The following is a 13,532-nucleotide window of genomic DNA, read 5'->3' as shown; positions in this document are numbered from 1 at the left end:
GTAACTGCACTTGGTTCGTCTTCTCTCAGTCAGTCATGCTTTGTTCTGCTGCAAACAACCATTTATGGTATCTTCTGTCAATTCAAATGTACACCAAGAAATGACATTCAATGGCCCCCCATGAAGATCCTACAACACCCGATACACCTCTTAATTAGTTCCAGATCTCCCATCACACTATGAACTCATTGCAATGTCATCTCTCTAATCTCCACTCTGCCATCAACTCTCCATTTGTATCTTAGTGTATTATTCTTTCAAAACTCTAAGCACAAACATTCTCTGCAACTATCACGTCTCTTCTATTCTTTACATCTACTCCTCCAATGTCTACCTAAGGTCTGTAGTTTGCTTTCTTCCATTTTTGCAGTAATTTTCCTCCCTAGTTTCATTGTGTATTCATGACCTCTCTAGTATCCTTCTAACTACATTCAACCTCCCAATACCTTCTGATTTAATCATGTTAAGCTTGCAACTCCCGAGTATTTTGGAAGGACCGGAATAATCTTGGATTTATGACTCGCTAGTATGTATTTTTCCATTTCATGATATTCTTTCTTAGAAATCGCACTTCCAGTAATCTGAGTTCTTTCCCCCCTCCAGTCTGAAATGGTTCCTGCATCATGTTCTCATGCCCATTTTGTAGCTGCCATTCTTTCTTGTTTTCCCAAGTAAAAGACAAATGTTTCTTTTTATCTGAAAAAATATATTCTTTTTATTCCTTTTTTTTTTTACGATGTACATAAAAGTAATATATTAAATTCCAGTTTATTAGATACAGTGTGCATTAACATTTAATAAACTTAATAATTTGTCTTATTGGTTGTTGTGCGGGGGGGAGTAACATTACAGTCACTAATATGCAGTAGTTGAAATAGTAAAGAGAAGACAATGCAATGATTGGTTGGTTTCTACTAGTCATGAGACAAGTCGGCACTTAGGAAGCAAGCCTATACCATAAATAATGCAGTGACTAAATTAAGGAGCAAGCCCAGAAAAGATTGATAATGGAAATGTGTGATTCAATGATTTAATTAACCCACAGTTAGTTTATTAATAAATGAAAGGGTGCAATCTTAATAAAGTTTCAAGAGGTGTGATTTGTATCAGTGATGTGTAATTATTTCTAGTGAGGCATGATTTGTCTTAAAGTTGCTACTATTTTTTATGTAGGGAGATTTCTCCAAGGGAGAAGAGAAGGTATAAAATAACCATAGGGAGTTTGAGATGTGTATTTTGAACTTTTGAGTGAGAAAAGCATTTATGTGAGGAAAGCAATTTTGTCTAGTGGTGGGATGGGTAACCTCTTACGAATTCAAAGTGCTGCACCTTCATGAGCATCACCTAGATGCAATGAATGCTAAGTGTTCCATTCATCCTCATGAGAGATGGGTTCTTGTGAACCACTACTTGTGAAACATGGGTCAATAAGTTTAACTCAAAAACTATGCTGTCGATTCCTGATAACAATATCACAATTTGACTTTGCATGGAGATATTCTATCACATTTCCCATAGTCAGCAATTGTGACTACTTTGTGGCTTCAAACATAACAAGTTTAGGGTGCAAAATTTTGTATATTTGCCATGAGTATGCAACATGTGGTTTCAAGAGAACTTAAAACTGATTAAAAAATTGCAGACTGATTCAATATTTTAAACAAAAAATAGTACAAAATTGATATGTTTGCAACAAAGGGTAGGTTTCTAATTATCATAAGATGCAAGCACTTGCAAAAATCACCCATTAATAGCAATAACTAGACCTTTGACAATATACAATAGACACCAGAAATTATTACAATTTGTTTCTTAACTCGTTGACAATCTTCTTCTGTAGCCGATGTTGATTAGCTTGCTTCCCATTGATAGTCACTTCCTTTTGGTAGACCCAACGATCAAGTTGTCTCCCTCTAAAACCTTCAGTAGGGTGACCCTTTAAATGGCAATCAATCGGCTCCTTCAGTTAGCCCAAATGTAACAACAATTGGACACCCAATAGTTAGTCAACCTTAACAAGGAAAAAGAGTTCCTGCAGTCAGTTTATCCTAAGGACAATATTATTGATTTCCATCCCTTCACATTCATATAATAAATAATAGGTTCTCTAAGAATATTTGACAATAGACTGACTCTTGCTTAAAACAAAAATTTGGTAGTAGGTTGGCCGATGACAAAATCTCCTTGGATTTGATAGAGCGATTCTTCTTTTGACAGTAATTATTTGAAAACAGAAATTCTCCTTCCTCCTTTGTTGGATTGGTTTAGTATGCCCTCCCCTTGGGCTTGCTCACTCTAATGGTTAATCTTTGAGGAATGAATGCACTTTTGTGAGAAACAGATAGTGCATTCTTCAATGAGCATGTGCTTGTATTATTGAATGGGGAAGTCACATGTGCGTGATAACTAAACTTTAAGTTGACCGGTAGAAATAACCATGTATTTTCATGACATCATTAACATGAGCAACAAATGCTTGTGCATAAAGTGTGGTCTAACATTATGTTGTATCTAGTGATCTCTACGATTTTTCAAAAACTGGTTATGACCCTGCATCAATCTTCTATCCAAATGCTTCTTCATAAAATCCTTGTCCTTTTGGTTCAGTGAAAGACAAAACATCAGCTTCATCTACCATAAATGGTGGAGAAACCATTTTCTTAGACACTCTGTCCTCGTTGCAATGTTATGGTGGAGTTGCCAACCTTCTCCTACTTGTGTTTTAGCATAGTAGCAATTAAAATGTTTAAGAGAAAAACAACTCATGACATTGAAGAAAAAGTGTAGTTTGACAACACTAACAACATGACAGAATATGAAGCTTTCGTTTTGGGCATTGATGTAACTCAGAATAAAGGAATCAAGAATTTGCATGCTCAAGGTGATGCTGAGCTTGTAGTATGTCAAGTTTGAAACCAGTATAAAACAAGGAATGAAAGATTTCAGCACTATAGGAATCTGGTCTGGGACTATATTGAGGGATTTGACACCTTCAACATTTCTATGGTTCCAAGGGAATCCAATGACAAAGCTGATTCTCTTGCTGCCTCTGCCATGCTCTTAGTACCTCATGATGGTTTTGAGCAAGACAAGTATACCATCCAAATGGTTGCCAACCTTCTACTTTTGTTTTAAGCGTAGTAGCAAAAAAATTCTCTTGGGAATAAATCTGTTTACCAAAAGATAAATATTTATTCAATTAATTAGGAAAGAATCAGGTTAGGATTAGGTAAAAATCAGGAAAAAAATTGCTTCAAAATCAGAAGAATGTAACCAGAAATACATTTTGGTGAAACAAAAACACAATGTTTTGGTCAAAATCTCAGTTTGAATGATTTCAAACGAAAATACCACAATTTCTAATAAAATTGGGCTCTATCCCAAGCACCAAGTAATTGTGATGATACACGCATCTATATTTGATGGCTTTTACATTTTGTTACATTGATTCTCCCCAGCCAGGATCTTACAATATAGCTCATTTGAATATGTCAACACTGTATCAAAGTTTAATTTTTTGAGTTGATGCTCCATTCATAAACTCCATATTTTACTAGCACAACCAGAATTAACAATGTACTAAATTATGAAGTTGTGCACACGATGTTGTACACATGAATGATATTCATAGTTAAATATTTCGTGAGGAACTTTGGGAAGTTACAAAACTTCCTACCACTATCCTCTGGACAACAAAGATGCACCCGGTGCTTTATCTCCATGAAACTACTCAGTTACATGATCCATCTTTGCAGCTGCTCTTCTCCCAGAGCCAAGCTTTGGATCAACGTATCACCAACTTGTACTCCCCTGGTCCCCCACCAGGGGCATGAAGCGGCCACTCCGTACTCTCGTCAGGGGCATACCAGAACCATGAGATCCCACAAGGGGCTCACCAGACAGCATAATATGTGAGAAGGATATTCTTTTTGGAATTCACTAAAGTGATTTGAAGGGCGATGATTACAAGACCTGACATATCCAAAAAGAATACCCTTCCCGAGTGACTATAAGAAAACATTGAATATTTTTGGTGCAAGTTCACATCATAAATGTTATATTGTAGTAAATATGCTTTCATGTAAATACACTTGCTGTTAGATAGTTGACTGTGTAATCTATAGCTTAATCTACAGGGCAGCCTTAATTATTCATAAAATAGACTGATTTCCATTATATGATTGATATTGAAAATAAACTGGTACAGTACAAAATATTGCATTATTTTCATTTATGAAATGATACTAGCGTACACTTGCTTAATTAGATGATTCATAAAATATTTAAAATACTTGGAGGATTAATGGTTTCCATTGATGATTCACAAAATAATGCATTATTTTCATTTATGGAAGGATACTGGTGTGCACTTCATTAATTTGAAAATTCCAAAAACATTGTTATTAACTTATTATAGAACCTTGTGCATCATGTTCATTAATACTTATTGTTGCTGAGCTTGCAGCCAAATTAGCAAAGCTGGTTAGGGATTGTGAAATGTCAGCACCTTGTGATACTACTATTCTCTATCCAACACATGGTGGAAATCTTCATTCATTCAGAGCATTGTCACCTTGTGCACTTCTTGATGTACTTGCACCTCCATATTCTACAGATGAGGGAAGGCATTGTACATATTATCGGAAATCTTTCAGAAAAGCTCCTTCTGGTAAAGAGGCTTTAGCTGAGTTAGACTGCATATTGTTTTTGGTTTTTAGTTTCTGATGCTATGCATGGAGTTCATTTTTTAACATACACCATTTATTTTTGTTTAATCATGAAGGTCTGCAAGTTGAAGGTATTAATATTCCTAGTCATCAATTGGCTTGGTTAGAAGAGTATCAACCCCCAGAAGATTTTGTAGTGCAGAGAGGACTGTATAAGGGTCAAAAAGTGGTGCTTTGATTTTCTTGGAATCATTCACTACATGTCTACAATTTGATATGTTAAATTCCCAAACAGAGAATACCCTTCGTTGCAAGCTACATTCATTTGAGTCTTGCAGGAATTGAAGCCAGGAACACGGTATAGCAGAGAGTGTATGGGAGGCATTCTTGTATCTGTTACACTGGACTCACTTTGATCTCTCACTCAAAATTGAGCTGTGCAAAGTTCTCAATTGGCAAGAAAATATGTTAAGCTGTAAATATGTATTTGTTATATTTTCGTTGTACTTTGAAGAGCATTAGTATGCTACCTCTATGGATGCAGTTATTTGTGAACACGTCCATTTGATTCAATACCTATGCTTCAGTTTAAGCACAAAACTGAAAATCCTTGTAGATCTTTTGTGGAGGAGAAATAGGAAAGTATCCACGTCTGTATTTGTAGCAAGCCTTGCTATTAAGTAATTAAATATGACTAGATCCAAGCTCGTCCCACGTGTCCATGGTTTTTGCTATTATGTGCTTTAGGCTTCTCTATGCCTTTTACAAGGAGGGATCTCAGATCAGTTAGAAAATGAAAAGGTATTCAAAGAATCCACACAAGTCTGCATGTTTTTCTTTACATAGGAATGTGGGTTTTAATTGCAAACCTTCAAGCCTATTAAAATGCAGTAGATGAAATTGATAATGTACAGAATTTGAAATACAAGTTGTTAAACCAGAATAATGTGAAAGAAATGTAATATTGAAAATCAGATTCATGTGTAAATATTATAAACCAGGTTCCTTACACTTTTAATTGGGGATGTTAGTTTTGTTAGCTTTGGACAGCTGTTTGTCCATTTGCTATTATTTAGCAAGTAATTGTTTTGCTAACTAATTGGTTAGATTAGAAACAAATATTTGTTAATTAATTGACCACTTTTGGAAACAACTAGAAACCGACTTGGTTAGGGTTGTTAAGTTGTTTTAATTTCAACCGTCGATTCTAAATCAATCTCGGCCATTGGTTTACCAACAAGAGTAGTATAAAAGGAGGTCAGGGGGGCATTTGGAGAACATGAAGTTTGGAGAAACGTTTGCAGTGTTAGCAAACAGTCTTGTAGTGTTAGCAAGGGCGCAGTGTTAGCGTGGGAATAGCAGTGGGGAATATCAGCGGGATAAATTAGGAGGTTGTCGGAATTCTACCAGTAAGAGGCAAGGAATTTTGTATCTCTTGATTTGTTGAAGTTTAATATAATTTCTTATCTGTAGAACTAGTTTTCCCTTAGGGGTTTTTCCAGGGACAATTTGTCCGAAAATATTGTGTTCATTGTGTTGCGCATTTCTTTCCGTATTTTATAAGTGAAGTTACAATTGTGTTATTTTTCGATATTAGCTGAAAATTTATTTTCAGCAGTTTAATAATTGTTTATGATAGGAGATTAATAATCAGTGACTGCGATAGTTAAATTTTTCACATGGTATCAGAGCATTGTTAAGGGTAGAAGAGTTTTGCCTTAGGAAAGAAATTTTGATCTCTTTAGATTTATTATTGTTTTAAACCCTTGAGATGGCTTCAGCTGGTTTGAGAGATCAGGATAGATTGGATGGTGCCTCAAATTTTGGTGTCTGGAAGGCTAGAATTTCTTTATTGTTGGAAGAGATGGTATCAAGGATTATGCTACCAGTGTTGTACCTGTACCAACGGATGCAACACAGCTTGCAGCATATAGGAAGGACGATGCCAAAGCGAGGAGGATTATCCTTGATGGTGTCAAGGATCATATTGTTCCACATATCTCGGAGCTAGATACAGCGAAGAAGATGTGGGACGCCATTCTGAATCTATACCAGAATGCTACCACCAATAGGAAGTTGATTCTCAGAGAGAAGCTAAAGAATACTTGGATGAATCAAGGAGAAGACGTCACAAGTTACCTCACCAGACTCAGACTTGTCAAGGATGAGTTAGCAGTTGTTGGAGATAGCCCTAGTGATGACGAGCTAGTGAGAATAGCCCTAAATGGGTTTACTAAACAATGGAGTGTCTTTGTTCAAGTTGTCAGTGGACAAGATACTTTACCGAGTTGGGATCGACTATGGACTGATTTCACTCAGGAGGAGTTTAGACTAAGTCTTGTCAATGGGGCCAACAAGAGTCAGAAAAATGAGGTGGAACAAGAGAACGTTGCCCTAGCGGGTAAAGGGAAAGCAAAGAAGGGATCTAGCAAAGGATCAAATTCACAAAGTGAGAAGAAGAAGGACCTTTCTAAAGTCAAGTGCTTTGGATGTCACGAGTTTGGCCACTATGTCAGTGATTGCCCAGAGAGGAAGAAGGGTAAGAAGCAGGTGGCAGCTTCAGCAAGTGCGGAAGAACTCTCTAGTAGAATGGAAGATGAGTTTGCACTCATAGCTTGTATGGTTAGCTCAACCTCACAGTGTGTTTGGTATATAGATAGTGGGGCGTCATTTCATATGATAGGAGTTAGAGAGTACTTCTCCAGTTATAAGGAGGAGGACACCAACATCCAGATTTCTATGGGAAACTTGTCCAAACTCAACCCTGTTGGGAAAGGGACTGTTCAGTTTCAGAGGGAGAATGGAAAGATAATCCCACTTCATGATGTGTTATATGTGCTAGGCTTAGGTATGAATTTGATTTCTGTATCTGTTCTTCAAGATAGGGGGTATAATGTACTCTTTAGAGGGACAAATGTGTTGATTAAGCACAAGGATTGGAAATCACCCATAACTATTGGAGTTAGGAGTGGTCGCTTTTATAGATTGCAGTTTGATACTCCTAAGGCACTTATGAGCAACAGTAATCCTAGAGATCTTGGAGAGCTATGGCATAGGAGGATGGGCCATATTCATCATGGAGCACTTAGATTGCTTCGTGAGACAGTGATAGGTGTTCCAAAGGTGAGCACAGAGCATGACGATGTATGTAAGGGATGTGTGTTGGGGAAGTTTGCGAAAGCATCTTTTCCAAGGAGTGACACCAGATCTAAGGGTGTTCTTGATCTAGTACATTCAGATGTTTGTGGACCAATGTCAACGAAATCTCTCAAAGAATATGAGTACTATGTTACTTTTATTGATGATTTCTCTAGAAAGACCTAGATATACTTCTTGAAGACTAAGGATGAGGTTTTCAGTCGATTCCAAGAGTTCAAGGCTCTTGTGGAGAATTTGACAGGAAAGAAGATAAAGGTTCTTCGGTCAGACAATGGAGGTGAGTACAAAGGAAATGTCTTCCAGGATTTCTGCACCAGAGAAGGAATCAAGAGAGAATGGATTGTTCCTTACAATCCATAGCAGAATGGAGTTGCTGAGAGGAAGAACCGTTCTATATCGGAGGCAGCAAGAGCTATACTACATGACTAGGACATGCCCCGTTACTTATGGGCAGAGGTGTGTAATACAACAGTCTACATTCAAAATAGAGTTCCACACAAGGTGCTAGGGAAGATGACACCAAAGGAGGCTTTCACAGGGAAGAAGCCAGATGTTAGTCACTTCAAGATATTCGGGAGTTTGGCATATTGCCATATTCTTGGAGATACACGTACAAAGTTAGATCAAACTGCAGAGAGGGGGTACTTTGTTGGGTACAGTGAGACCTCAAAGGCATATAGGATTTTCATTTCGAGGACTAAAAGAATTATTATCAGATGGGATGTCAAGTTCATGGAGGACAAGGCATTCAGGAGATCTAAAGATTTGCCAGCAGATGATCAGAGTGAGCAGCCAACAGAAGCTCCAAGACCAAGTCAAGAGCAACAAAGCTTAAGTACAGTTACTAGTACGAGTGTAGACTCAGTTAGTGAAGATTCACAGAGTATGGAGCAACAGGTGCAACAGGAAATGCATCTAGAAGACTTAGAGGTTGACATTTCATCCTCTACAGTTGGCAGTGGGAACCATGTGGTTCCAGATACACAAAGGGATACTTAGGAGTTTGTGGGAGCTCCTAGGAAGAGTACTAGACAGCGAAGACAACCAGCCAAGTTCAATGACTATGTGGCATTAGTTAGTCAGTTGGTAGATAGTGAGCCTTCTAGCTATCAGGAAGCTGCAGAACATCAGGTATGGCGAGATGCTATGGTTGAGGAATATTCTTCAATAATGCAGAATGATGTGTGGGAGGTAGTACCTAGACCAACAGATAGGGTTGTAGTTGGATCACGCTGGATCTACAAGATAAAGCATGATGCAGACGGTAGCATCGAGAAATATAGGGCGAGGTTCGTGGAAAAAGGGTTCTCTCAAAAGGAGGGAATAGACTATGAGGAGACATTTGCTCCAGTTGCCAGGTATACTTCTATACGAGTTGTAATCTCACCTGCAGCACAGATGGGATGGTAAATCCATCAAATGGATGTCAAGACAACATTCCTTAATGGTGAGTTGAAGGAGGAGGTATACATAGAACAACCAGAAGGCTTTGTAGCACACAGCAAAGAGACCCACGTGTGCAGATTGAAGAAAGCATTGTACAGACTCAAGCAGGCTCCTAGAGCGTGGTATGAGCGCATTGATACATACTTGCAGAAAATGGGCTTTGTGAAGAGTGAAGCAGATGCTAACCTCTACTACTTGGTGGTTGGGGGTGAGATTCTCAGTCTTGTTCTTTATGTGGATGACCTATTTCTTATAGGTTCACTAGGGCTCATAGTGGATTGCAAGATGAACCTTGCAGAAGAGTTCAAGATGAAGGATTTAGGACTTATGCACTACTTTCTAGGCATGGAATTGTGGCAGACAGATGGGGAGATTTTCCTTGGTCAAGGGAAATATTGCATTGAAATCTTGAAAAAATTCGAGATGGAGGATTGCAAAGCCATGTCTACACCCATGATTATGAATTGGAGGAAGGTAGATCTATCTAAGGAGAAGGATGTAGATCCCACTTTATATAGACAGTTGATTGGTTCGCTTATGTATTTGGTCAACACTAGACCAAATATAGCATTTGCAGTAAACTCTCTTAGTTAGTTCATGGTTGAACCAAAGAGAATGCATTGGATAGCGGCTAAGCATGTGTTATGTTACTTGCGTGGTACAGTCGAGTATGGGATCAAATATGTTTGAGGTGAAGGTATCAGGTTGATAGGCTATACTGACGCAGATTGGGCAGGAAGTACAACAGACAAAAGGAGCACTTCAGGGTGTTGTTTTAGCTTGGGATCAGGAGTTGTATCTTGATTCAACATGAAGCAAAAGTCTGTGGCTCTAAGTTTAGCAGAAGCAAAATACATAGCAGCTAGCATGGCGACATGTGAAGCTATATGGCTTCGAAAGTTGTTAGTAGTCTTGTTTGGTTAGAAGGTTGAGACTACTGTGATACATTGTGACAATCAGAGTTGCATCAAGTTGTCTGAGAATCCAGTGTTTCATGATAGGTCTAAACATATAGATATCAGATATCACTTCATCAGAGAATGTGTACAAAGGGGAGTTGTTCAGCTACAATACATACCTACAGAGGAGTAGGTAGCAGACATTTCGACTAAGGCATTAGGGAAGGCAAAATTTATCTTCTTCAGAGATAAGTTAGGTGTCCTGCAGAATAGCTTCCTCGCTAAGAGGGAGTGTTAGTTTTGTTAGCTTTGGACAGCTGTTTGTCCATTTGCTATTATTTAGCAAGTAATTGTTTTGCTAACTAATTGGTTAGATTAGAAACAAATATTGCAACACAAATATATTTTAAAATGGAGATGATATTAGTACTCAAATAAAAAGGAATGATATTATATTGAACGTTCTTGAGAATCCCAGGACGTTGCAACAGTTCCATGAGAGCATTGGCTGTTTTTTTTGTTCTTTTGTTGGAAAATGTATTCCCAATCTCCGCTCCATCTCAAAACAAGAGCATATATTCACTCTTTGCAACAGTAAAAAAGCCAATGGTATTTCATTTCAAAATTTCTCATATAAAATCTACAGTTCAAATTTTGTTGGGTTAATTTGAATCATTAAATAACAATATTAAGAATTAAGAAATATCAAATGTTTTCTATTGAACAAATATTGGTTGGTTTTCTCTTCTATTTAATTTTGTTCAATATTCAACCATTTTCTTAGAAAAATAATCACAACATGGTTTAATATAAAATTCTACATCGAACTAATTCAACATTTTTTACTTTATGCCTAATTATAAAATTTGGTTAGATTATTATTTTTAACATATTAATTGAGTACTTACACTGAAACAAAGAATTTTTTGAAAGCTTGATAGATCAATAAAATAAAAAATGAAGTTAGGAAATAATGAGATAATGGAAGTAAGTGGAAAAGGTACAATCAATGCCATAACAAAGCATGGTAAGAAATATATTTCTGATGTATAATTTGTATCTAGTTTGAAACATAATCTTATAAGTGTGGCGCAACTTGGTCAAAAAAGTTATAGAGTTATTTTTGATAAAAATGTGTGCACTATATTTCATATGCCTCCTAGTAACTTGGTGATTGGAAGGGTAGAAATGTATAAGTAATTAATACAAGAATAAAAACCATGAATTGAATCTTCATTAGAAGGTTTTGAGGAATAAAACTTAATGAGACCAAGATGAACAACTGTCCAAGAACAATCAAACTGATGGTAAAATGATAGCAAGGAAAAAAAGGCACAGAACAACAATATATAGAGTTCAAAACACTGTAAATGATTATTTATTGAGAAGACTTATTTACTACATTCTTCTGGTCATTTATTCTAGACTAAAACTGCTCCTTAACAAGTACCGCAACAACAAAAGTAATGATCACTATTTGCCGGCCTGCATTTTCCTATGCCTGGTTTCTCACACAGCTCCTGACATTGTGTGATATTGTTCAGAAGTTCATTGCACAAGGCAGCCTCAAAAGGATCTGCAAATGATATTAGAAAAACAATTAAATTGCATTTTCTTAATTTTAATATTCCAAAGAAACCTAAACTAAAGAAATCAAATAATAATCTTCTTAAAATTGAGGAACATATCTCACCAGATGGTATGGTTGTGGTAGCATAAGAGATTGTTGTGGGTGTTATGAAGAAAATCATGACAGCAAGGATGCAAGCAAAAACTACAGAGCTCGTAATATTCCTCTCAATCGCCATCTCTTTTCAATTTGTAAATGACATGCTAGCAAATTGAAGTCGAGGATTTATAGAATGAAGATGTAAATTAATTTGAAAAGTCGTTTATCTTTTCCTAAACAACAGGAAACTCGATACTCTCAAATTGCATTTCTATCGTGATTTTACAAATTGATAGAGATTTTGTACAGCTCAAAAATATTCTTCATTCTATTTATATGACACAAGTAAGCCGATAGTTAAGACATTTCGTGGAATTGTTCAGACTGGCATTTATACTCTAATCTAAGGAATCCTACTTATTGAATATAATTTTATAATTCTCCCACAATATGCCTGTTTTATTGTTGGGGTTAGGGTTCGAGGGAAGTATGACAAGAGGAACAAGTGTTAAATTTAGTAATTAATTATAATTATATTGTAATTAAAATAATATAATATGATATACAATTCAATAGAGAGAAAATATAATATGAAATATCATAATTTTTTTGTACAATCAATAGTAGTAATTAAAATATGAATAACATATTTCAAAATTATAAAAATATCTTTAATTATAAATATTAAAAAATAAGAAGAAGAATTTCATTATAATAAAAAAAGAAAATAGAATGAGAAAAATAATCACTCTTTTTATTGTTTTAATATAGTTATAATAAAAATAACAATATAAATATATTACACATGCATTGTAAATTAATTTAGTTGTTGTTTTAAATAGGTCAATTTTTTCATGAAATATTAAAATTATTTAGTTTTGCAAAAAAAATTGGCAACAAAATGTATATGATAGTAAAGAACAATCAATTGAAATTAATATAAAAAACCAAATATTGACACACATTATTTTTCATAATTGAAAATATTTTTTAAATATGTAAATAACATCATGCTCGTGAAGAAAGGCGAAAAAATTGGAGTAGGGAGGAAGCCATGAAAAAAGGGGTCCTACTATAGTATTTTCAGAAGTATGTATATTTTATCTTGTCGGCTAATGCTAGATGTATATTTTATCTTGTCGGCTAATGCTAGATTTATCTAGAATATTGTACACTTGCCTATAAAAAGGCACTATGTATTCATTTGAGATCATGGTGAATAGAATACAATCATATTTATATTGGGTCTTAGCACACTATGTTCAATGCTTTTCATTTTCTTGTGCCTCTACCTTTCCATCAAATTGGTAGCAAAGCTAGGTCAAAAAAGAGTTCAGAGGATTACACATAAGGAGGATTGCAGCAAAGAAAGGGGATTGAAAGACATACAAATCATTTCGTTGTGAGATTCGTAAGTTTCTTGTTGCCCTATTTAGGGTTGGTGTATTTGTGTACTTTTTTTATGAATTTTTATCTAGCATGGCTTCACAAATTTTTCAGCCTTCAATTCCAATTTTTTCTGAAGAATTATGATGATTGGGCTTTTAGAATAAATCTTATATTTGATTCCTATGAGTTATCATATATAATCTTAAATGGTTATGTTGAACTTGTAGATGAGTCTACTTTAAATGCTAACCAAAAGAAAAACTTGATGAAAATAGGTAGAAGAATAAAAAAGCCTTGTAGATT

General features: G+C 35.8%; 1 protein-coding gene across 7 annotated transcripts in view; it reads left to right on the top strand.

Moving 5' to 3' along the window:
* Positions 1-5,374, top strand: part of LOC149549193 (plant cysteine oxidase 4-like) — a 220,238-nt gene extending 214,864 nt beyond the window's left edge. For all 7 annotated transcript variants that reach the window (XM_089792607.1, XM_089792610.1, XM_089792608.1 and 4 more), the window contains 2 exons: positions 4,466-4,669; positions 4,784-5,374. In XM_089792607.1, coding sequence (XP_089648733.1) covers positions 4,466-4,669; positions 4,784-4,905 — 326 coding nt within the window. In that variant the 3' untranslated portion in view covers positions 4,906-5,374. The remainder of the gene's footprint in view (positions 1-4,465; positions 4,670-4,783) is intronic.
* The last annotated feature ends 8,158 nt before the right edge of the window (positions 5,375-13,532 follow it).

The sequence above is a fragment of the Cupressus sempervirens genome, chromosome 7 (assembly GCF_028749045.1).
Source record: "Cupressus sempervirens isolate cs-2001-9-10 chromosome 7, ASM2874904v1, whole genome shotgun sequence".
In the NCBI taxonomy this organism is placed as follows: domain Eukaryota; kingdom Viridiplantae; phylum Streptophyta; class Pinopsida; order Cupressales; family Cupressaceae; genus Cupressus; species Cupressus sempervirens.
The sequence above is the reverse complement of the archived record's forward strand: the minus strand, read 5'-3'. Positions and strand labels throughout refer to the sequence as shown.